Source organism: Cucumis melo, chromosome 8, assembly GCF_025177605.1.
Source record: "Cucumis melo cultivar AY chromosome 8, USDA_Cmelo_AY_1.0, whole genome shotgun sequence".
Taxonomy (NCBI): Eukaryota; Viridiplantae; Streptophyta; class Magnoliopsida; order Cucurbitales; family Cucurbitaceae; genus Cucumis; species Cucumis melo.
This window is the reverse complement of record NC_066864.1, coordinates 2,886,265-2,910,834: the sequence shown is the minus strand read 5'-3', so window position 1 is coordinate 2,910,834 and position 24,570 is coordinate 2,886,265. Positions and strand designations below refer to the sequence as shown.

At 32.2% G+C, this 24,570-nt stretch overlaps 3 protein-coding genes across 13 annotated transcripts; 2 read left to right on the top strand and 1 right to left on the bottom strand.

Annotated features, from left to right (window-relative positions):
- Window positions 1–4,722: 4,722 nt before the first annotated feature.
- LOC103484678 (UDP-rhamnose/UDP-galactose transporter 4) lies at window positions 4,723–11,178 on the bottom strand. Of its 4 annotated transcripts, none has more exons than XM_008441896.3 (7): window positions 10,732–11,176; window positions 9,807–10,038; window positions 9,454–9,638; window positions 9,155–9,355; window positions 8,761–8,922; window positions 5,964–6,284; window positions 4,723–5,139 (listed from the first exon to the last, which is right to left on the bottom strand). In XM_008441896.3, exons 2-7 carry the CDS (start codon window positions 9,934–9,936, stop codon window positions 5,122–5,124), a joined length of 1,017 nt encoding a protein of 338 aa, XP_008440118.2. In that variant the 5' UTR covers window positions 9,937–10,038; window positions 10,732–11,176; the 3' UTR covers window positions 4,723–5,121. The 4 variants fall into 4 exon arrangements, with proteins under 4 accessions (XP_008440118.2, XP_050944633.1, XP_050944635.1 ...); XM_051088676.1 differs by lacking the exon at window positions 4,723–5,139 and adding an exon at window positions 5,205–5,434 and having other exon boundaries at window positions 10,732–11,178; XM_051088678.1 differs by lacking the exon at window positions 4,723–5,139 and adding an exon at window positions 5,205–5,425 and having other exon boundaries at window positions 10,732–11,178.
- Window positions 11,179–14,536: 3,358 nt separating this feature from the next.
- On the top strand, window positions 14,537–18,573 carry LOC103484676 (TSL-kinase interacting protein 1). 8 transcript variants are annotated; one of them, XM_051088675.1, is made up of 9 exons: window positions 14,537–14,645; window positions 15,086–15,132; window positions 15,400–15,627; window positions 15,836–16,002; window positions 16,109–16,344; window positions 16,436–16,640; window positions 16,798–17,217; window positions 17,899–18,018; window positions 18,115–18,573. In XM_051088675.1, exons 3-9 carry the CDS (start codon window positions 15,486–15,488, stop codon window positions 18,205–18,207), a joined length of 1,383 nt encoding a protein of 460 aa, XP_050944632.1. In that variant the 5' UTR covers window positions 14,537–14,645; window positions 15,086–15,132; window positions 15,400–15,485; the 3' UTR covers window positions 18,208–18,573. The 8 variants fall into 8 exon arrangements, with proteins under 8 accessions (XP_050944632.1, XP_008440111.1, XP_008440115.1 ...); XM_008441889.2 differs by having other exon boundaries at window positions 15,086–15,136; XM_008441885.2 differs by lacking the exon at window positions 14,537–14,645 and adding an exon at window positions 14,665–14,763 and having other exon boundaries at window positions 15,086–15,136.
- A 1,187-nt stretch (window positions 18,574–19,760) lies between these two features.
- LOC103484675 (probable serine/threonine-protein kinase At1g54610) lies at window positions 19,761–24,493 on the top strand. Its single transcript, XM_008441872.2, has 7 exons — window positions 19,761–20,382; window positions 20,650–20,934; window positions 21,276–21,593; window positions 22,089–22,310; window positions 22,815–22,915; window positions 23,369–23,474; window positions 23,878–24,493. Exons 1-7 carry the CDS (start codon window positions 20,032–20,034, stop codon window positions 24,217–24,219), a joined length of 1,725 nt encoding a protein of 574 aa, XP_008440094.1. The 5' UTR covers window positions 19,761–20,031; the 3' UTR covers window positions 24,220–24,493.
- The last annotated feature ends 77 nt before the right edge of the window (window positions 24,494–24,570 follow it).

The following is a 24,570-nucleotide window of genomic DNA, read 5'->3' as shown; positions in this document are numbered from 1 at the left end:
GTGCCAATGTCCAATATTATGACGTGGATGAATTTGACACGTAGGGTGTGTATTGCCATCGCTTATGTTTGACTGCTGGGTCACCGACAGCTTGGCCAGCCTGTCACTGTTACTCTACCCTTCCTTCCAATATTAATATATGTATATAATTTTGAATTTAAGTGAAAAAAAAAAGGGAATAGGAATACGAAGGGAGTATTGTATTATTATATACATTAGAATTTAAATAAAGGAATAAGAAGAAGAAGAAGAAGAAGAAGAAGAAGAAAAGGGAAAAAAGAGAAAATAGAAGAAGTTAAGGGGGTGATTGGAAAAGTTGGAAAAGGCATTAAACGCGATACATTGTAAAAGGAAAACTTGGAAAAGAAGAGAGAGAACAGCACACGTGCACACACACAGATACATACAATTATTGGACGCTTTCTGGGTCCCACCACACATATATCGTAGGCCCCACTCCCCCCCCCCCCTAATTTCCTAAATCCCATTTCCCTCCTCCTCCTCCTCCTCTTCCTTTTCTTTTTTCTTTTTCTCTCTTCTATGTGATATACAAATATCCCTAATTCATATAGTTCAGTATTTCGATATTATATTCTCGATCAAAAGATTAGAAACTTATACGTAGGAGGTAGTCAGGATTTGTTAATCATTTTTTTACCTACTTATTTTAAGTTAAGGTGAGAATTTAACTATACACGAACAATTAAGTACTTATTGTTTCATTTACATATTTAAACTTATAAACATTATATTTAGATACTTTTATTTGACACATTTGAAATTTCATTTATGAACAAAATGTGACCTACCTATTAATAGATTAATCATTTTTTCCAAGTGATATATAAAAAAGAAAGGCAAATATCTAGATGATCAAATATACATCAATAAAACAATGATTAATATGAATAAGTGTCTTTTCTTTTCTTTCTTCTATAATGTGGTTTTAGTTTATGAAAATCTTACAAGCATTTGTTCATTTTGGCATATTTTAGCTAGGGATAAATACTGTGTTTTCATATTTATTGAGAATTAACTCGCTCTAAAATACAAACATATTATAAATAAGCTTCAAAGATAAAAACTTCAAAAGCAAGCCAAAGTTTAAATTAGAAATTTGAGCAAAGGCCGAGGACCCCAGATTGAGACCAGGTATATTTGACACCATGATGACCCAAGTGTGTTCTAACTAGCACGATCGAGTTGTCCATGAGGTCAACTCCTCCTTATATCAAATTGGTTGGTTTAGATCACAAACGATTCAATTCCAAAGTTATTTTGGAGTTTATAAGACTCCCATATTCAACTATATTAAACCAAACTTGTATATCAATCATTTCAACGTATGATTTAATCAAGTTGGTGTAGGTTTATAATAATTAAATTTATCATTCCATGAAAACGGTAAAACTAAAAACAAGGTGCTAAAATATAAGGCATAGCTCTTCAAAGATAATAAAACAAAAATGTCCAATTTAAAAGTCTTTTTGGATTGATTATTTGAATTTGAATAGAGTGTTATCTATTTTATACGAGGATCTTCTTTTGTATATTATATGTTATGGACTTAATTTGCTTCTTATAACATATATACCATAGAGTACTCTAATACACGATGAATAAATAACTTAAACCTTTAATCTATAAAAAAAAATTATGATCATAATCACCAGAGTATACGTATCACGTAACATATATCATGATATCATTTTCTTTACTACGTATATAACATATCTATCATTTTCACTGTAAACAAGAAAAAAGAAGAAAGAAAGAAAGTTTGTTTGTTAATTACTCACTTAGTCAACATTTTCAACCCAACTTTTCTTTTAATACGAGTAATGCAATTTACTAAATTAAAATGAGAAGCTAGGTAGTAAATAGGAGATGAGGTTTAGGTGTGAAAATGATAGGGGATTAATTTAGTTAGTAAACAAATTAAAGTAATGGTTAATTAAGAGTAAGGGGATTAGGTTGAATAATGAAGAAGGGAAATGTTTGAAAAGGTGTTTGTGGGTCTAAGTTTCTTTTTGGTGTTTCTTTGTATCAAAGTACCAATCAATAGTTTACTAAATATTTAATAAAAATTCAATTACCCACACAAGACCCATCGCTTTTGGGACTTTCTTAATCTTGACCCACCATCATTATTATTATTATTATTATTATTTTCGGATTAATCTATTCATTTTTCTCGTATACAAAATTATTACAATATCAAAACTGTAGAAAAAAAATATTACAAAAACTTTCAAATTCAAATTTAAAATGTAGAACAAAATTGATTAAAATTCTATTAATTGCAGTGTTACGATGGAACTAGAAGTTTGAATCAATTTATAAATATCGAGAGCAACAATAAAAATAAATATATTATAAAAGAAAAGTTTAATTGAACGGTAAAACATTGATTTCGAAATTTGCGGACCATAATAGAAATTAAATATTCACACACAAAGAGTAAAATAACAGTTTTTTTTCGATTTAATTTTACATGCAAAAGAAAAACTTCGGTGGAAGAAAAATCAAAGTTAGGTTTGGAGGTTTGACACTCTTACAATCCCTTTATTTTCAATAAAATGTTATCAACCAAACTTTATCTATGAAATTATTCTTTGTCTGCCGTTTTAATGAAACAAATATGAATTAAAGAATTTATGAATATAAAAAGATAAATTATTTTAAATAAAAAAAAAATTATTTACAAGTATAGCAAAATATGATAATCCATTTACGACGTATACGAATCGAAGATGAACCTAATTCAAATGGATGGTTGAGATAAGCAGCGAAGGTTAACCATAGTCAATCAAGAGATCGGATTGAAAGGGATGGGATATGCCCAAAGCTGGCTTCCAATTGCTTCATTAATTCTATACTCTCACATCTGCCCAAAAATTAAGGAAATTCAACACCTTCAAATTATTTATATTTTCCAAAATTAAGAAGAAAAAAATCAAAAAATTTGCACAGTGAGGAATTGTATTTAGGATTGACATAATTAAGGGACCAGAAGAGAAATAGGGAAATTTTGTAGGGACTAAATCTATAATTTTATAGCTTAGAAAAACTATAAATTTTGCTCCTTTTGTTTGAATTATATTAATAGAGTAATTAATTAATGAGTTAATTCTAAAAGCATCTTGAAGCATTTATTTGTTTTGAGAAATTTATTGATGTACTTCAATGACATTAATTAACCATATATTACTTATTACTTTTATGTCTTGTTCAATGATTGTGCACTTCAATTATATACTAAATTACTTCACTTTAATACCCAAAAAAAAAAAAAGTGAGTTATATATGTACATATATATTTATTGTGGAAACTGTTCTAAGGGGTTAAGATTTGAATCATGCATCTCAAAACTAAAAATTCTTACTTTTAAAAATTGAAAAGTCAAATTAAATTTTGATTTAGAATTCATAATTTTGAAACCGATTATTCATTTGAAGCATGTGGGATGAGAATATAATCTTTATCTTAATATTAATAATTTAAACTTTATGTTCACAACACATACCCGAATTAAAATGATGTATATTGATTTTTGTACGTAGATTGGTCATAGCAATAAAATAACAATTGTTTTTTTTTTTACCAACATGAATATATTTTGTAAATTAAAAAGATTCGATTTTTGGGTAAAATTTGATAATATATAGAGATAGATAATGAAAATTGAAATGAGAATAGAAAATTAGAATAATGATGTACCCAAGACGGGTCCAAGTCTATCAAATATTAAGGTCATTGTGGCCCATGAAGCCCTAAAACTTCGCTCCAATTGGATTTTTAAGAGCTTCAACCAATTTGTAGAGTTGATGTTCATGATTAATATATAATTTAATTAATTGACTGTACATTTTAATTTTTGGGAATTGTCCAACATTGGACAAAATATTTACATTTTATACCGAAATCATGTGGGTTTTTGTCTTTTAGTATTCTTTTTGTCAAGTTGTCGTGTAAATTCATTGTTTAAATTTGCTATTTCAAATGATGAAAATTATGTTTAAGAATGATTTTAAAAATAACAAAAGTAATTTTAACTATTCTAGATCAATCTCAAACACGTCCTTAGATTATCTTTTTAACTTCTAAATACAAGAAGGCTTAAGCAAATCTCTACCCCACACGTCATTAAATTTGGAAAGAAGGAAAAGAAATATCTAAAAACTATGAACAAAGAACAACCGAAGTGAGTTTCAAAACAATGGGATTATTTGATAATTTTTTTTTCCAGTGATAGTTCCCTTCATGATTTGATATTAGCAAAATAGCAATGTGCAATGAGTCAATTATTGTTTGATTGAAATATGTTTGAAGTGTTTCTCCCTCTCTCACTCTCTCTCTTATAATTTGCACAAAAGTACTTGAACAGTATCCTATACTGTTCACAACTCAAAAGCCTATATAATATTCAGCTTTCAAAAACAAGAGGATAATTGAGGAAGCAAAGGAGATGAATAATGATGTTAAAAGGAATATGAATGTAGATAATGTCCAAATTTTTTGTACCCAAATCTTAGGCAAGCTATGGCCATTCTAGGGCACATAGGGACATATTCTTGGACCCAGATGCAGCTGTATCTCAACCTAATTTTCTCTCTCTAAAGCCTTTTTAGCAAAATTTCATCAACTCTTTCTTCTTGTTTTTTTCTCCATCACTGAAAAGAATCAGTCATCAAGCAGAAAGATGGAGGGCTAAGAACCACTGGGCAACAACATAACCAACCTATAAACATTAGGTTGTCTCCAATATATATATTAAAATAATACAACACAAGTGAAGTTGGAAAAGTGTAAAAGCTTGCTTCCTGTAATCATGAGCACAGAGAAACAAAGATTTATGGTGGTGAAAAAGATTGTCAACTTTTTCATACCTACAATAGGAAATAAGGCACATCCACAAGTTAGAGAGACCCACTGATAAAAATTTTCAATCTGCACATGAGAAGTCCTAGGAAGCAGGAGGTGCTGATAGGGGAAATTTTTTCCATGGGAAATCCGATCACTGCAAATTTCTTGTGGAGAATTTCGGGGGATGGGGAATGAAATGGGAAGTGGAGATGAGGATAGAGAAGTCATTCCCGGCCCCAACCCGTGGCCAATCTCTAGGTGTTGTCTAAGCCCTGCACAGATGATATATTCCACTAGTGTCATATTAGGGATAAAGTATACTATTCCCTGAAGAAGAATTGCAACAGTGGATGTCTATTTATAAGCAATGTTCCTTGTCTCAAAGGTGTTTGTGGAAGGCAAAAAAGAAAAAAACCTGGAAGATCAAACTGGGTTTCAGAGGGACCATAGTAATTGAACCAACAGGAGGTTACTATTTGTGCATAGAGTCCTCCAATAATTCAGGTTTCTTCTTCCACTAACACATTCCAAAGTTATGTTCCTCACGTGCAGAAATTTCTGGGTGATCTTCAGAAGAAATCAGATTGACTCAATCAAAAAGAAAAGGAAGGAAGAAAGAAAACCAGATTGCAACTAATGGTCCACTAATGTTTGGCTATTGAAATGGGGTAATCATATGTAGTAAGAAAATTTCAATCAGCAGAGCATAAAATATTATCATTTGATTGTCAACCAATGAACTAAAATGTTGGAACAGCGACAAGACATGGAGATTAAAATATCTATACTATTGATAACTGTGGTCTCTGTAACATTTAAACTTTTTGTAGGGGGAAACTTTGGGCTGCATCCTTTCAGAAGATGACATACCCTTTTCATGTTAATAAAAGAAAGGGGAAAAAAAGAAGCTATAATGAACTAAAATCAGTGAGGGACCAGCCAAATTAGGTGTCGAGAATCTCCTGGAATCTACTGAAGTTAAACATCCAGTGTTTTTCTTTTGTTTCTCTCTCTATATCATTTCCCTTTTATTTTTTCTTCAATGGATATTAATGCAGGGAGGAATAAAAACTATGAATTCTACTCAACTCTAGACCTTTTCATCAGGGTCCGAAGATTCTGATCCGGTGTGCTTTAATGCCTTACTGCTCGTTGACGAAAAACTACGACGCTCCTTCCCTCCTGGCTTAGATGAGGCATTGCCATACCAGATCATTCCTAGAATTGCAATGGCCATACCTATAACTACTTGTAAGTTGAGGCCCTCCTTCCCAAAGAAAATGAATCCTAGCGTCAAGACTAAAATGGTCTTCATATGGCCGAGAACTTGGAATGTCACAGCAGTGAATCTACCTATGCATATGAACTGGCTGAGATTGGTCCCTACCGCAATGGTACATGAAAGGATTAAGAACGCCTGAAAACAAATACACATTGGTAAGAATCAGTTAATAAGTAAACAACTGCCCATGTAGTTTTGCAGAACAAGTGCAGAACAAGTGGGAAAAAAAGCAGTAATCAAATAATTGCATCTTGCGTTATTTAAATTAGCATCACCCTGGAAGAACTATAAATACTCCATTTAAGATTGAAATTTTTATTGACAAGATCCACATAAGAGGAACAAGGTTTCCTTGATTTGTACAGGTGATTCAAGCTTTGATGCACATCAAAGATTCACAAGCAAGGTTAGCTTTGATAATGAGATTCTGGCTCCAACAAGATCCAAGCAGATGTTAAACTACTGTGGTTGCGAGACTTTGTAGGTCCCAAATGAAATTACTTAGTACTAACACACCTATAAAAGAAATCTCATCATCAACCCTTCAATATCTGCAAAGATTCAGTCTCGCAAGCTCATCATCAACCTTTCCTCGCAAGCTCTCTATTCTTAATAATTTTGTCTATTATTAGACAACGGAAGAAAATAGGTTTCTTTGCATTCAACAGATTGACAAAATAAAGGAAGTTTTGCAAAAACAACAAAAGCAAGTTTGTCATCTTTTCTTGAAGTGAAAATCAAAAGGCTGGAAAGAGTTGGCGGGCCTCATTAACAGATTCTTTGAAAACTTCAATGGGGTCCCTCTAAGAAAAAAGCCAAAGAAATGGCTTTATACTGTAGTCAGTCATCCAGAGCGATTAGGGAAAAAACATGAATAAGTTCTCTCTTGACTTTTGCTATGATGTTACCATCGGAAGAAAGCTTGACTAGAAGTAAGAAAAGTCCGCTAGAAAAGAGATAATAGTGATTACCAGAAGGCAGTTTCACAGTGATTGGGGGTGAATTTAGATTCCTAGTTTCATCAATAAGAAAATCCATCATAGAAAAGCTATATTGAAATGTCCAATAGAGAGTGCACAATAACCATGACATGCTTGATACTATTCCAAGCATGTGGCGGGTGGACAAATTCAAGGAACATTACTCTCATAAGTTTATGGACTTTGGAAGCCCATTATGACCTGATATAAACTTCTGGTTTGGTAAAATGTCTGGAAGCTATTATGTTATACCCGGGATAACTAGTGAGGTTTTTTGTTCCTCGCTGAAACAAACAATCAAAAGGAAGATGGAATTACATTTGTGGCTCAATAGTCCCCTTCAATCATTGAACACTTCCATCTGTGAGAAACAGACGGTTATTGTCCAGAACTACATATTGGATGGGACTTTGAACCTTTGGCCTTTAAAGAGGTTAGGTATTTTATTTTCAATCTTATTTTATAGACGCTCATATATTTCTTTGAGAAACGAGGAACAAGGACTATCGCGGGAGGATTTCCGCTGTCCAATGAAACTATGGAAGCTGTAAGAGATTTCACTCCTCTCCTTGATTACAGTCTTCCAATCAGATTTGAGAAGAAAAGTTCTAGAATTTTTTTTTAAGATAAGGTCAACTACTTTGCTTATATTATCAAATCTAAATTGGGAAAGTTTGTTTGATTCTTCACTTTAGGCAAAGGGCATCTCTCAGCTCGTTGGCCACTAGGTTGTTTTGGGTTCTTTCTTTCAATAAAGTTTCTCTCTTCTCCAATATATAGAAGTGTCTAGGAGATGGATGGTGCAACAATAAAAACAAGAAATGTAGGGAAGCACTCATGGCATGAGATGATCCGTAGGAAATTATGCATTAATGCAAGCACATCCACGCTATGAAGTTCCTGGTTGGAAAGGAATAATAGCTATGTGTTTGAAATAGCCAAATATCATTGTTTTGTATAGCATCTTTGGACATTTTTCAATGATTCATCTCTCGTATCAATAATAATTGGGCTAGTTTTCCATGAATTCCATCGGAATATTAGAACTGCATCATATTGACCATTGATGTGCGCTTTTGGAAGGTATGGGAAGAGTGTCCTTATAGTACTTTTTTTTTGGGGTGGGGGGGTTAATTTTCCCCACATCATCAAAGTGTTTCTTGCATTACAAAAATATCCAAGCTCCATCCAAACCAACGCACGTAGACAACATCATAATCAATAACCATCCGTAAGTAGCCATATTAAAGAAAATGACAGAACTTAATTTGATATGCACATAACGAATTCTGTATAGAGACTCAAGAGTTACCTACTGGTTTATTGTGGTTAAAATTTCAAATTTCCTAAATGGTAATAAAGCAACAAAATTGTTGGATTTTTTTAAAGGTATATCAATAATCAATATATCCATTTTTAAGCAGCTTATTGCCCATGTCAGTGAAATGTTTTATCAGTTTATGTTTCCTACAAGAAGAATTTAGGAGTGTCATACAACATCAGCTTTTTCTTTTTAAGAGAGAAAAGAAACTGACTCCAATGCTAACCATAACTTAGAACTACACACATTCGAAACTCTAAACCAAGTAGAATTTTCCCAAAGTATACTACTAATGAATATAACAACTTACCAATGACATAAAAGTGAATCCGTAGGCATCAACTCTTTTTCCAGTCAACCAGTAGTCTGAAAAGGGGCCAAGTAACAGCAAAGAAGCAGCCTGCACTGGAGCGGTATGACCTAATAAGTTGAAGGATCCAAGAGAATATTTTCGTTGTAGATGATGTACATACTGCACCCAGAGAAACAAAGCCAAGGTTGTATTACAAGAATAATTGGTTCAAGAAATTATCAGTTTCTTTTATTCCACCATGATAAAATAAAAATAAATAAATAAATAGGGGTAAAAGTTATCTATAAAAATTGAATCATACACCATTGGTGTAATTACAAGATACCAGAAAATAAATTGATAATTTCAAATAATTTTACACCAATTTAAGATTAATGATGCAGTTACTTACATACTGCTGCAAGGAAGTGCTCCATACTGCCACTACAGCAGCCACAAAACCTTTCATGTTGACACTAACATCAGTGACAGTACAAACTCCAACACCAAGTAGAACTAAGAGAATGCTAAGTTTTGTGTCCCTCGAGTATTGCACCTTATCCAACACAACTTCTAGAAAACAAGATACTGGGATCATGCTCAGCTTTGCGATCTGATAATGAAAGAAGAATTACGATCTAACGTCTTAATTCTAGAACTTGGGGGATGAACGAAGATTTAACAATTAACAAAAAAAAAATATATATATACCTGATAGAACCCAACAGAATTCCACATCAAGCTGACGTTCATTCCCACGATTGAGAAATTTGCAAATATAACAAATTTAAGAATGTCAAGGAATGGTAAGTGAGAATCTTGGATATAACCAAGTTGCTTGAGAATAAAAGTCAGCAAGGAGGTTGTGGCAAAATGAAGGCCAGTTAAAGTTGTTGCTGCATCATGATGTTAAACAAATTAATTAAAAAAAGGTCAAGTTCACAACAAAATTAAATTTGTCAGAATAATGTTAAGCAAACAAAGTTCACTTTATCTATAACATGGAAACTGAACTATTAGAAATATAAAAAATTTGAATATAAGAGGAGAATTATCATGCGCACCAAAGCTGAATCCATATGTGGCCATCAATGCCTTATTGACGATGATTATCCCAACAGACGTGACAACATTGAACATCCATGAGGCAGCATCAAGAGTTGCCTTATGATCACTCTTGCCAGGTGAAGACATTGTAATCTATAACTTTGATTTTTAATCAGCACTTCAAGCTCTCAATCTTCATTCAAAAGAAAAAACCTGAAGTGCTTGATCTTGATGCTCAACCAGTATTATCTGTAGTACACAATTTGCTATTAGCAAAGTACCAATGACTAATATATAAATAAGTGAAAGGCCAAAGATAACTTAAACATATCAAATGACCGGTAGGTGCAGAGAGAAAATAACCCTGAATATAAGTCAAAAAGACAAGTAAAGAAAAATAACTCCTAAAGGTCAACAAGTTTCAAAGGAAAACATCAAATTTTATAAGAAAGTTCCAAATTTATTTACATACAAGAAAATGATGACTCTACTGGCCAACCAGAAACGAAAACTCCATGTATGTAACACACAGGCCAAATTTGCAGAACAGTCCCTTCTACTTAAATGCTTTCAATTGTACAGCATTTGAAACTAAGAGATTCAGATCTCAAACCAAAAAAAAACCGGTAACAAAGAGATGATTCCTTGTAGAATCGTTACGTTTTTGCCGTAATTAACTCTTAGACCATAGTAAAAGAAAAAAAAAATCAACCCAACACAAATTCAAGCTAAAACAATTAGAATCATTGAACAAGAAGCTAAAAAATGAATCAAAAGTATAAAAATATTCATATCCAAGAGCTGAAGAGCAAAATCAACAGGTCAAAATCAGAACGGAGACCCAATTACATGCATAGATTGTAGAACAAGTCGATCAACAAATACCCACTTCCACAAAATCCAAAACAAACACAAAAACAACAAAATTGAAGAAAAACCCACGTTAAATTAGATCCAGTTCAGCCAGAATCTGCAGGAGAAAGGGGATCAGGAAGAACAACAAGAATAGGGTTTATAGAGTCGGAATCGAAGAAGGAAAAAAAAAAAAAAGAAGAATCAACGCAGGTTGGCGTGTAATTGGGTGGAAAAAGGAGTTATTGGAATTAAAGAAAGAAACAAAAGCAGGCGAGAAAGAGAGAAAGAGTCAAAATTGTGAAAGGTCGGGGCAACTACAGACCTTTGAAATGAAGAAGAAGAAGAAGAAGGGATATAAAAAGGAGTTGAAAAACATAAGAAACGCCCCAGAATTGCCGCCATTAAATGCTGAAAAATGGCAGAGAATGTTTAACGATTGAATTGGTAGAGACATTCTTCAATTCTATTAAAATTCTTCTTTCTCATTTCTCTTCTCCCACTAAAGACAACTACCACACTCCCATTCATAACAGACACTCATCTTTACCAATTTTGCTGTTTTTTCTTTTAAGTAATTCTATTTATTTTTATTTATATAAATCTATTCAAAATATAACTCCCATGAACAACTATTTTAAAGAGTTTCTTTCTTTAATCATAATAATTGTATCATTTACACCTATTGTTAAGAACAATGTTTTAAATATATATATAAACTACTAAATCCAAAAAAGAGCACAATTTATAAAATCAATTTTAGGTTCAAAAGCAATAAAACATATATTAAATAAAATGTTAGACAACCTTAAAACACTCAATAAAATCTAAAATTTACTTTTCGAGAAAATATAATGCATTTTAAAAAATAATAAAACTATTTACGAAATATAAAAATATATCAAACTTTCTACAGTTATTTAAATTTTTTATTTTTACTATATTTAGTTATTCATAACAATTCTTCTTAAAAAAAATCAAATTCAACATGCATTCACAGAAATCAACCTCAAAACTCTAAATAAAATCTAAATTTTACTTTTCAAAAATACATACGAAGTTCTATCAAAGATATAAAGTTGTTTTTTCAGTAACTAAAAACTCTATTATTTAAAGCCTAAATAAAATTTGGTTGCATACATCATGTGTTATCCCTAAAGAATAGTTATAGTTAAGATTCCTACTTGCCTCCATCACGTGAATTGAGGTGTTTTTGAAGTGACAAAGAAAAAGAAAAATAACAAAAAAGAAACAGTATTTTAAATAAAAATATACTTAATTAAACTTAAACTAACGAAAAAGAAAAAAAAAAAACAAATAATACACTAATAACAGTAGCCCCAAGCAACGATCATGGATTGGCAGATGCGAATATAAACTGATTTGGACACTTTCTAACAAAAAGATCAAAACAGTTTTTTAAATAAAAACAAAGCCTAATCTGATGAGTTTAGATGTAAATGGTTTGCTTTTTTTTTTAAAAAAAAAATTGTTTTATTTTAAACAAAAAGAAAAAGAGAGGGAGCATTAATACTAAATACATAAATTGAAGAATTACTAATGAAAGAGAAGGAAAAAAAAACGTACCTTTTGCTCAAGAGAATAGAAGAGCTGAGGAGAAAGGGGAAGCAAGAAAACCAATTAAGTAGCCTAAACAGAAAAGCCCTAAATCGAAACAAGTAAATATGGAAACATATATAGAATCGCATATATTATATTTAATATACTTTAAATTCAAAAACTGGGAAATATATTTATTGTTGTTAAAAAAAAAAGACAATGAGGGGAATAATTTAAACGAAAAAAATATGAAAACAATTGAAAGTAAAATAATTTTATGATTTAATTACTTTTGAATGCTCCCTTATTTGTAAATTAAGAACACTATTTATGGTTTTTGTTTTAAATATAGTAATGTACATAATAGGAAAAAAAAAAACAATAGTATGGTGTTTATTAGGTTAGTTAATTTCATTGTTAAATAAAAATATAACAAATATCAAATAAGTTTAAATTACGTGAGGTTAGAAGAAAACAAAAACAAAATTTTCTTTTTCAAGGTATTTGAGTTTTAATTTAAAGTTTTGAAAATTTTTATATTTAAAATTCAAAGTTTGTATTGTTGGTAATTTAAAAATACAACTATATGTCTTATATTTATAATTTTTTAAAAATAAAATCCAAAAGTGTTTTTAGTTTTTGAAAATAAGTTATTTGTGTTATTTTAGAAAATCGATTTTTGAAACACTGTTTAATTTTCTTCGTATCCTTTATTTTTATCCTTGCGAATAAATTATTAGCCAAACGAAGTATAATGTACTTGTTGATTTGTCTTCCCTTCAATCTTATAAGTGCTTATTATCTAATAAAATTAGGCTATAGTTGACCCTTTTTTTGGTGTAATACCATTAGGATTATTTCTATTTATTTTTATATATATATATAAAAAGCAATGTGCTGTTATTTTAATTAATAAATGGTAGTTTCTTTAACACATAGGAGTGAAGAAATGAACAACAAGCTTTGGTCCTCAATACATTTCTTTTAATAATCACAAATTTATTGTTCAATATCCAATATCCAATCCTTTTTTCGAACCTCTAACTCTTTTATTTGGCACATATGTATCTATACGCCAATTGTTTTGAAATTTCTTCACTTTTTTTTGTTATTTGAAAAACTATAAATTCAAACTATATATTTATAAATAAGTACTTGATGAAAACTTAAGCATAAGATACATAAAATCCATGTACACTCCAATATGTTTAATAAAATAAAATCTAAACCTAAATTATAAAAAGGGCTAAGGTAGAAAGTAACCGTTTTCTCGTTTCATAAATGTCATAGGGTTATTCGATGTAAGTTTATATTTAAATTATTAAATAAAATGATTTGCCCTATTTTATGGATACATACAATGATTTTATTTTGATTATAAATATTAAATTTATCTTTGAATTTGAAATATTGATTGTTATTGTATTAAAAAAGTTTTTAATTTACATTTAATTTATTTAATTCATTGATTTTTTATGGTTTTTTTTCTATTATTTTTAAATTTCCACCTTGTGTTAGAGTTATATTATTAAACTGTTATACTTGATTTAAAAATAAAAATAAAAACTAGTAATATTAAATGTGTAGAAAATGCATGACATTATTATTTATTTTTGGTCAGCTATTGACACTCGTATTTTTATGATTTAAATTTAATTGTTTACGTATTTTGAGAGTTAAATCTAAATTTTGTTTTCACACCTTTTTGATACAATAATACTATTTACTTGTCTAATATTTTCAAGTATATGGAATTGAAAAGGTATGTTTGGGTGGGGTTTTAGGAGAAAAGATTAGAAAATTGGACCAAACCCGATTTGGTCCAAGGATCATAATAAATGGGAATGAGGTATTATAATCCCTAAATAACCTTATCTTATTATACTTTTTTTAAATCCTACATTTATCCTCCAAAAATAACATAATCCAAATTTTATTATTATTTTTTAAATGACTAAAATCATAACTCTTCCCTTAAATACATATTATTATAACACTATTATCATAATCTATTCCAAACACATACCACATACTACCATAACACTGTATTTCATATTTTTTTTCCCTAAATACATGTTATCATAATCCTTTTTTCCGTAATTATTTCACTCATCCAAACGCATCGTAAGTGTCTATCAATTTATTTAGTATATAAGTTGTTTTATTTTTTTTATATATCCCTAATTTTTCTTGAAATATAAAAAATTCGAAGGGTATTTAGACTGTATAGTCTTTTTACGGCCGCCTCTACCTGACGAGGGTAAAATCGTCATTTGGATTGGTGTAATAGTGGAATATAAGAGCGGGAGAGAGCGAAAATCTTTACGAAATCGCAACCGACTTGTCTGAAAATTTTATATTTCCCGCGTTTATCATTTCCACGGCATAATTCAAAACTCTCTCAAACAGAACACCTCTCTCCGGCGAAAGATTCTGACTTCACTGTATGTTTTTTTTGTCATCTGCCGATTTATTCTTCCAACAATCTCATCTTGATCTTCAACTCACTGTGTTCTACTCGCCATCTTCTATCTTCGTTCTGAATCTCGAGAAATTCAAGTTGTATGCGTTTTCTTTTTCTTTCCAGTTCGATTCAATACGTTTGTCTTGCTCATTTCGTTTATGCTTAGTAGCTTTTAATGGTCATTTTTTTCTTCTGTTGATTTTTATCTTTGGTTATTTTGTGTGGAATTTTAGTAGTTTGTTGATGTTCTGCTGCAATTTTTGCTACGCGATGTAATGACCTAAAGTATGCCTTGTTGACATTAGGTATTAGATCTTGATTATGATCTGTACATCTGAGTTGGTTTGATAATAATTTTCAACTATTAAAGTACTAATTGCGGCTTTTAAATGCGTGATTTATGTTATATTTTTTGTATAGAGTTATTCTTAAGGACGCTTGGAAATTTGCTGATCCCTGTGGCTGTGGTAGGTACGTTTCCGAGTTAGTACAGGGAGTTCTATTGTTTATATCATGGCAGATGATGGAACTGCTTGATTTTGTCGATACTTAACATGGTTGTACATTATCATGGTTATCATGGGGTAGGGAATATTAGAAACGGAAACAAGAATTAGGTTTTCTGGATGAAAAAAGGGGATAACGAACAATTTGGTAGTTTCCTGGGTAGCGTCTGGCACAAATGGAATACACAGTTTATATGGTGAGAAGTTGCTGATTGTTAGTCCTTTCAGGTTTTGCCTTCTTAATTTTTCCTTTCGGACACATAGTACAAGTGATTCTGCTCAGACCCTATTGAGTGCTGGAAGGTTGAAACATAATGGAAAAAGGCAGGCGCCCGGATAGAAGGTCAAAAAAGTTGGGGAAAAGGTGTGTGAAGTCTGCTGACAGGGTTGGAGTTCAGAAGTATAGAAAGATTATTTCGCAGGAGATAAAAGCACTCGACAACGCACACATTGAAGGTTTGATAACCAAATCCCTTTCTCCAAAATTTCTTGCCTTTTTTTGGGATTTGTATATTTCTTAAACTGGTGTCCCTGCATCGTTACATATTGATTATATGTGCTGTTCGAGTGCGAGAAAGAACTAGTTTCTTTGCGTACAGTTATTTTCTTTATTATCTTACAAGACTGTTGTTTACAAACTACATACTTTTTTTATATAGTGCAGATAACTCGAAGAATGTGCAGAATTCGGCTGATCAAACTAATCCAGCAGAAGTGACAGAGACCATACCTCTTCTTGATCTTTATCCCACACAGATGCCCCATCCTCGCACAAAAATCAAACTTCAACTTTTTCCAATAAATGAAAAGACGCGTATGGCATTGGAAAAGGTATCGACACGGGGACAAAACATTGAGCATTAAGCACAAATGAGTGTGATATCTGTATTTCAGTTCTATTTGAAACGTGATAGAACTATGCCTTTTATTTTTGTAGGAGGGATATCATCCATATTTGGAACTGACTTTAAAGGCTCGAAAGAAAATGTCTTCGGTTTTAAACCATCTAATTAGCAAGTGGGGATCTAATGTAGCACGAGGGGAGCTCACGCTTTTTCCATACAGTAATTCATCAAGTCTTGTCAGTGGTCTAAAATGGACTCTGGAAGATTGTGACATCAGTGCTGGAGATGTCTATGCAGCTGTTGGAGGTCCTTCAATTTTCCGCTTAAGGTGCCCAATTTTATCATCTCATCTGCCTTGCTAATGATTTATTCATTCATCCAAGTTAAATGTGTTTATTGAAATTATTGGCCTTCTTAAGATACGGCTGGGTCTCCACATCCGTTCCAAAATTTCATTCATTCTCGAAAGGGTTGGAGAAAGGTTGCAGTAGTACCTTGCAAATCATACATGGGGAAGGCAAACAATCTGCGCGAACGATGGATGAGATCAAGTCAAGCAATATGAATGAAGGGAAGAACACTGCAGCACCAGATAAGAATGTGGGTTGTCGAACTAATCCAATGGTATTTTATTCAACTTCCCATTTTTTTTTTGTTAAAATTTTAAATGAACACTACTACAGTATTACTACAAGAGAACAAAATTATTATATTTAAACGTGTGTGGTTGCTTGGAGTAAATATTATGATTTCTGAAATTTGATAACATTGTTTGAACTAGGGTAATGAACCACCATTAGATTCTGGTCGTCAGTCGTCATCAGAGTGTGGAATCCTGCAGTTTGATAGTATATCGAATATAAGCATGGGAGGCCTCCTTTCTGAAGCTTCCTTAATGGGAAAATTCAGTAGCTGGGATCCAAAGACAACAGGGGGCAATGCGAGCGTGCAGCCGGCTGAAGTAATAACCGACTCCCTTGATGCATGCATTGCTGCGGCCCAGATGAGATTTTCTGGAGTTTCAAAGCAGCCCCATAATGAACATCATTCGTCTATTTTGGATGCTGAGCAGACTTGTGATGCATTTTCTATGAAAAGACTCCCTTCGTCGAGCAAAGATACTCTTTCTCTAGATGCTAGTACTAGGGGCACCTTCCAAGATGCGGATTCCAAGTTGTTCAAATTTCCTAAAACACCTCAGGTTTCTCTCTCTCTCTCTCTCTGCACATCTTCATCTGTTTTAGAGATGAAATGTTTAATGGCACCATATGGAATCAATAGCTCCCTGGTCGAGTAATCAGATGGTTCCAATTTGACCGATCTTATTTAGGTTTGCTTACTCTGAACTATGTATTACGTAATCTTGGAACGGTTAGAAAACTCAAAGTTAAATATTATTTGAACTCAACTCAAGGTATAATATATAACCATTTATATAGGAACTTGGGATAGAAAATTGATTGATAAAGTCTAGAATTAATTTAAGGTAATAGATAAATGATTTAAATTTACAGATACTTGATTTGATTCAGTGCCAAAAATTACATGAAGTTGAGCGAACTCCACGATGACGTGTAATCGTTTTTTTTTATTATTATCAATAATTTTTTTTTGTGAAGGTGTTATGTGTAATTGTTAATTACTAACTCAGTTCTATCCAGTTCATACATGGTAGGACATAATATATCATTTTATATGCATTCTAAACACACGGTGTGTCAGTCCAAATCTTGAATTTTCTTCGATCTCAGGTTATGACCTGTAAATCTAAAAACTTAGGTCACTAATTTATGTTTAATTCTTGATATGCATTCTAACAGTAACATAGTCACTTTGTTTTCTCTTTTACAATCTGGCTTTTACTATTGCCATCACTTTACAGGCCCACAGCCGATCTGACCTTTCTCAAGATCCTGCTGGTAAAGAATCCAAAACTGATCTGACATTCTGTTCGCGGGTTTATCATGATGAAAGCAGCCTTGGCCTGTCAGGAATCAATTGGGTACATTTCATTGCAATTCGTGCACTTTTTTTCTTCTTCTCCCTTTTCATTTTCTTGGAAGTAGCTTTTAGTGATTCCCCTTGATATTCTATACAGAGCGACTCCTTAGGACCCTTTGACCTTGGCTTGGCTGTTTCCCGTAAGGTCTCCTCCAGCGGTGATAGTCTTAGCAGTGGATTTGTCAGATAAAAACAACAATATAGAACCAACTCCATCCTACAAAAGGCACTATTGCATAATAAAGAACTTGGTGAACAATAATTTTTATGCAACTGTATAGATTCTTCACTTGAAATATCCTGTAGCTTTTGTCAATTTAATCCATGTACTGTGATTATAGAAGCTGTTGCATTGATCTGGGTGACCTTATAGGCATATGTCCATTGCATAGAGATGGTGTATAGATAGTATGCTAAATCATATCTTTGAGGAAAAAATATTTGCCAAATCTTATGGCTTCGTTCTTACGGTTTTGTTCTTTCTCACCACGTGTAGAGGTATTTGAGTCTCGAACTTTGGTAAAGGGTATACAATATATTGGTTGAGTTGTGTTTACTTTGATAGTAATTTGCTTATACACTATTTTAATTTGACAATTTATTCTGGAGTAAATTCAACCATGTGAAAGTAATTCAAAGTTTGAAAGCTAAATTGTATCTTTCAAAAGGTTTTTTTTTTTTTTTTGAATTTGGTTAAGAATTCAATAATGTAATTCATTGTAAAATATATAGAGAAAATAAGTTTAATTTTAAAAAATAAAAACAATAAATGAAATGATTACTAAAAGATGTTTAGAATCTTGCATGACATAATGAATGAGAAAAATGTCTTCCAAGTTGCTTGTGTTTGGGTCTATAGATATGCTTCAAAGCTAATGGAATTGATTGGTTTCAATGTAATTATCTATGTAATAATGTGCACATAAAAATGTATTTGTCAAATGTGTAAAATATTTACCTAGAATGGTGGATATAAATACTTTCACCTTTTCAGATTAATGTATTTATTTTGCACAAATTTAGGAGGAATTGTTTCAAATATACACCTACATTCAAATTATTAACAAATATAATAATATTTTCTAAAAAGTGTAAAAATAATAAAATTTATAAAAAACTATCAACGATTAGATGGAAATTTATTATTGATTGAGTTTCCTATATTTGTAATTTTAAAAAATGTTAAATATTTAATTATTATTTCTAAAATTGCTATCTATTATAAATTTGGTTGGATAGTAGAATTAACAAGATTTTTTTAATCTTATTATTATTTTTTTAATCGATTTAGCTTTTTATGGTTGAAAATTGAACTTGTTTTTCAAAATTACAATATAAATCTCTTCAACTCCAAGAATCCACTCAATTTAATTTAAATTCCATCCATTTTTATTGTCTTTTAAATATAAATTGTCTTTTAAATATAAAAGTTATCTTACTCAGTGGCTAATCTCAGTGACTTCTAGCAATGTAAACTTTTTTTAATTTTATTATATTTGAAAGAAGTCTTTTTAAAAATAGAAAAAAATTGATAAATTATTGACATTAATAAAAATCATTACGTAAATATTTTATCAAAAAAAAAAAAAAATATTTTTTGTTTACAATTTCGTTGTGAAAAGGAAAAAAAAAAAAAAAAAAAAAAAAAACCCTTAACCGGTAAATTTGAATAATAAAATTGAGAACAAGTTGGAAGCAATGAAATGTTACCAATTGTCCCTTTAAGTTTCACCCGCCAAAATCTGTACGACTCATTCTCTATTCTATTCTCTCTCTTTTCGGACATCTCAAAGATCCACAAAAACCATTCGATCATCTTCTCTTTCCGCATAATTCCAAACCCCTGCCGGCTTCCGGACGATGGAATCATCACAATTCGTTTTCCAGATTCATCAATTCGCATATCCTCCATTATACATTCTTCTTTTTTCCCTTTTTTCATCACTATGCTGCCTAGCTTTCACCGAAACTTTGATTCGCATCACACGGTGCAGGATTTCGCATTTTACGATCCATGGGGTGTGTTCAGTCAAGCTCCTTTCAGTACTCCCCCAATGGAGGCGTCCGCAAGTTGAATGCCGAACGTGATCACGTCGCCGGAGGTAATCAGAATCGGTCTGCCAAGGTTGGGAGAACCTCGGTTGCTGTGGCTGATGGCGGCATCAGGAAAGTAGTTTATATCGAAACCAAGAAGGAGAAGAGTGGTGATGTTGGGAATGTCTCGAGGAGGATTAGTGTATCTGATAATGCTGGAGAAGAGGAGCTTGTGGATGGTTGGCCGAAATGGCTGGTTCAAAATATTCCCAAAGATGCTTTGGCTGGTTTGGTTCCGAAGGGGGCAGATTCTTATGACAAATTGGCTAAGGTTTTTGTTTCTCTCTTTCGCTTATGGTTCGTTGTTATGAATTTGATTTGATGTTTGTAGAGCAATCTTGTTATATTTGGTCATGAGTTTTGTTTTCATTACATTCCATTGTCATCGGTGGATTTAGTATTGAGCCAGGACCGACCCCTCACTTTATATAATATATGTATGTAAAGAAAACTATTTAATTTTTAATACTTTTAAGATTATTCTGCTTGTCCACGCCATCATTTGACTTTATTTTAATCTGATGTCTGGGGTTTATAGGTAGGCCGAGGGACATACAGCAATGTATATAAAGCTCGAGACAGGGACACAGGAAAGATTGTTGCTATGAAAAAGGTTCGATTTGACACGTCGGATTCCGATAGTATCAAGTTTATGGCAAGAGAAATCATGGCGTTGCAGAAACTCGATCATCCCAATATCATCAAGCTTGAAGGAATAGTCACATCAAGGATGCCGTACAGCCTTTATCTAGTGTTTGATTTCATGGAGTCTGACTTGACTGGAATAATATCTCGTTTCAGCAGGAAGCTCAGGGAAGATCAGGTATAGTTTTACCTGTTCTTGGCAGTTCAAAAGCAATTGGTCAATAGTTATTAACTTATCATTTATAGATTTGTTTGCTTCAGAAAGTTGTTGTTCATAATTGATCTGGGAAGCACATGAATAAGATTCAATAAATTAATCAGGGATGAAATTCTTTTAGTATCGAAAAAGACAAAGTGACATTCTATTTTCAATATTAGGACCAGTATTATCCTATAATCATGTATTCAATATGAGTGCGACTTTTGTGTTTTGGATACCGAGATTCTTTTTGATGGTAACGGTTCTTATTTGGAAGTATGTTATGAACATCAAGATTTTTTTTGCACTCGTTTTTCCAGGTCAAGGCCTATATGGAGCAACTTCTATCTGGTCTTCAGCATTGCCATGATAGGGGAATTTTACACCGAGATATTAAACCTTCCAACTTGCTGATTGATAAAAGTGGGATGCTAAAAATTGCAGATTTTGGTCTAGCCAATTTTTTCATTCCTAAGCGAAGACGTCCCCTTACAAACCGAGTTGTTACACTCTGGTATAGAGCTCCCGAGTTGCTATTGGGTTCTACAGATTATGGTGTTGGTATTGATCTATGGAGTGCAGGTTGTCTTCTAGCTGAGTTGTTTCTTGGAAAGCCAATTTTGCCTGGAAGGACAGAGGTAGAGACTTTCTAAACACAACCTGTGGAACTTAAGATGTTTAGGTACAGAACACTTTAAAAGAGAATTTTACTTCTTATTCCCTTTCTTCTGTTCCTCGTATAGCAATTGTTTTCTTCTTATAACAACCACTTGTGGAAATTTATGTTCTTTATTTTTTTTTTGAAATATAGGAAGTGTCAGGATAATCTCATTTCATTTTTCTTTGTCAAGAAAGATTTAGGTGCTATCTTGAATTCCCATGCCTTTTCGACTTCTCGGACTACTACTCATCTTATCAAATTTAATTTTATGTCTACTTTGCCAGTTTATGTCAATGCTACTATTCCATCTTCAAAACCCTCAGAGTGCAATATGAAGAAATCACCATGGTTCATAATTCAATAATACAGTACTCCATTAGTTAAAAATATTTTAGATAGATTTCTTTCTCCGAAGGATTTTCGTCTATGATATTTACTGGAAATTAATTCATGTATTTTCATCCCTATTCAGGTCGAACAACTTCATAAAATCTGGAAGCTTTGTGGTTCACCCCCCAAGGATTATTGGGACAAAATGAAACTACCTGCAAGCTTCTGTCCACCGCAAAATTATCAACCTGGTTTCTCAGAGGCTTTCTCAGATTTTTCTACTCCTTCATTTCGTCTCTTAACTACACTTCTCTCACTAGACCCAGCACGCCGTGGCACTGCATCGTCTGCTCTTCAAAGTGAGGCAAGTATAAATTTCAACTCCTTTGTAATTATTAACGTCGTAAAATTTTTCTTTGAGCTAAATGGAAACAAAAGAGCTATATGTTTTTGGTTCAAACTTAACATCTTCTGACAATAATTTAAAATCCTATATTTTAGTGATATTCATAAAGAATTTTTTTTAATCATACAGCAAAAAAGAAATCAGCTGAGTCTACTATTGTCTCGAAATTTATGCCCGAATCCCTAAACTCTTTCCACGGGACAATCTTCCATGCTACTATTGTCATTTAACGTTTTTCGCCTAATTTTCGGGTTATCTATCCAACAGACTCCTTTGAACCTTGCCTTAACTCAAAGATTGTAAAACCTTATATTACTTGGAAAATCCTAGTGAGACATTGGGTAGAAAGTTTGTTAACCCTTCTATTTCTTTTTTCTGTTATTATTATCATTTCTCTATTATACATGATAAAGTTTTCCAGTATGTATTATTCTCATAGTCATAGCTGTCTTTTGCTTTCAGTTCTTTAGTGTATATCCACTGCCATGCGCGCTCTCAGAGTTACCGGTGATTCACCACAAGCACAAGGAGGATGAGCCAGCTAAAATCAGAAATAGGAAGAAGTATGCTTCTTAGTTCTGAAAACGATACTCCCTATATTATATAATGCGCGAGCCTGTTCTTTTTTATCACCTTCATTTCAAGTTTTAGTTGGTCAGCTTGTGGTTGGCAGAAGAATAAAACATCAAACAATTCATAAATCACATTCTATTCGTTTAAATTTTCTGTCACAGTGCTCGTGTCTTTGGGAAAGTTCCTTAACCAGAATATTTACGTTTTTCTGTCCATGACTTTATTTACTCCAGAACTAAAACCGTTTAAGGTGTTAAAGACGGAAAATATTATTCTCTTGAATGGAGGCATGGCAGATGTGAAATTCTGCATCTATTTTTTTAGGGTTATAAACTATAGTATTCAACGTTTCTGTAGTCTCTTAAAACAATGGTTATATATGATTCAGAGCAGTGGAAATTTATTACTGATCTGCTATTAACTTGTATCTCTTCATCTTCTAGGCAAAGGAACTCAAGAAAATTGCACTCATCTCTTTCTCAATCACATGTTGCATCTCAGCAAGTAGCTAATACAACACAAGCAAGAGATTCCGAATCTTTGAAAGAGGTAATATTCTTCATTTTATTTTACTTTCAAGAAATAACATCATAAATGAGATCCGGATGAGTGAAAGTAGATGTGTTACATTCAATTTTACCTACTAAAGAGATGATCTATTGATATAAAAGTTGTCAACGGACCATCATTGGTTCTAATTTAAATATTTCTTTAGATTGGTGCACCCTAGCCATCACATGCACACTTGTGAAGGTATACTTCTTGTTAGTTTACAGTAAATTATGCTTATTAAGGGTCTCCCCCTTCATTTTCGTTAGTTTAAATTTGCTTAACTGAGCATCCAAATAAAATAGATCATTTGAATATATTTTCTTTTGTTGAACTTGTACATCTACTGTTCCCTAGCTTGGAAGTAAAAGGGAAAAAAAATCTACTGTTCTGAAATTTACAGGAGAATAGTGTACATCCAAGCACTTATAGCCGATGGACGGGGAGCAGCTCTAGCAGCATTTCCTCAAGTATTAGATCTTTTAAGAATGTAAAGAACATGCAAATGTCCCTTTCTCCAATTCTTCAATCACATGGTAAAAGATCCCCCAAAACGGAAGGTCATCCTAATGCTGTTAAGAACATAAAAAACCCGAACCTATTGCAGGCTTCTACACTCTTGCAGGCCTCCATCACAGACATTATCAACCCCAAAGAAGGCAGTGCATTGACTTACTATCAAAGGTCTCTTTCTACACTGGATCTTCGCAGCCTTTATCTCGATAAGCATTCCATGCACCATTAAACAGATAGAGAATAGTAGTCTATTGAAAATGGTCTTTCAACCAGTCAAATTTGTTATTTCATGTCCATCTGCATTTGCATACAATGGACTATTTTATTTGTTACTTATTACACAAATTCATAATAATCAGTTTTTGACTTTAGGGTGTATATTGATCTGCTCTGGCCCCCTTCAGACACTGTTTGATTAAAATGGAGCCTTCAATTATTTGTTCAAAATTTCTACCATCCTGTTGTAAAATGAAAAAAAAAAAAAAAACGCTAGTTTTGATTCATTTAAGAGTAAAATTTTCATTTTACTCATTTATTTATTTCTGTTTGGTTTCTGATGAAGTTTTTGAAAATCAACGAT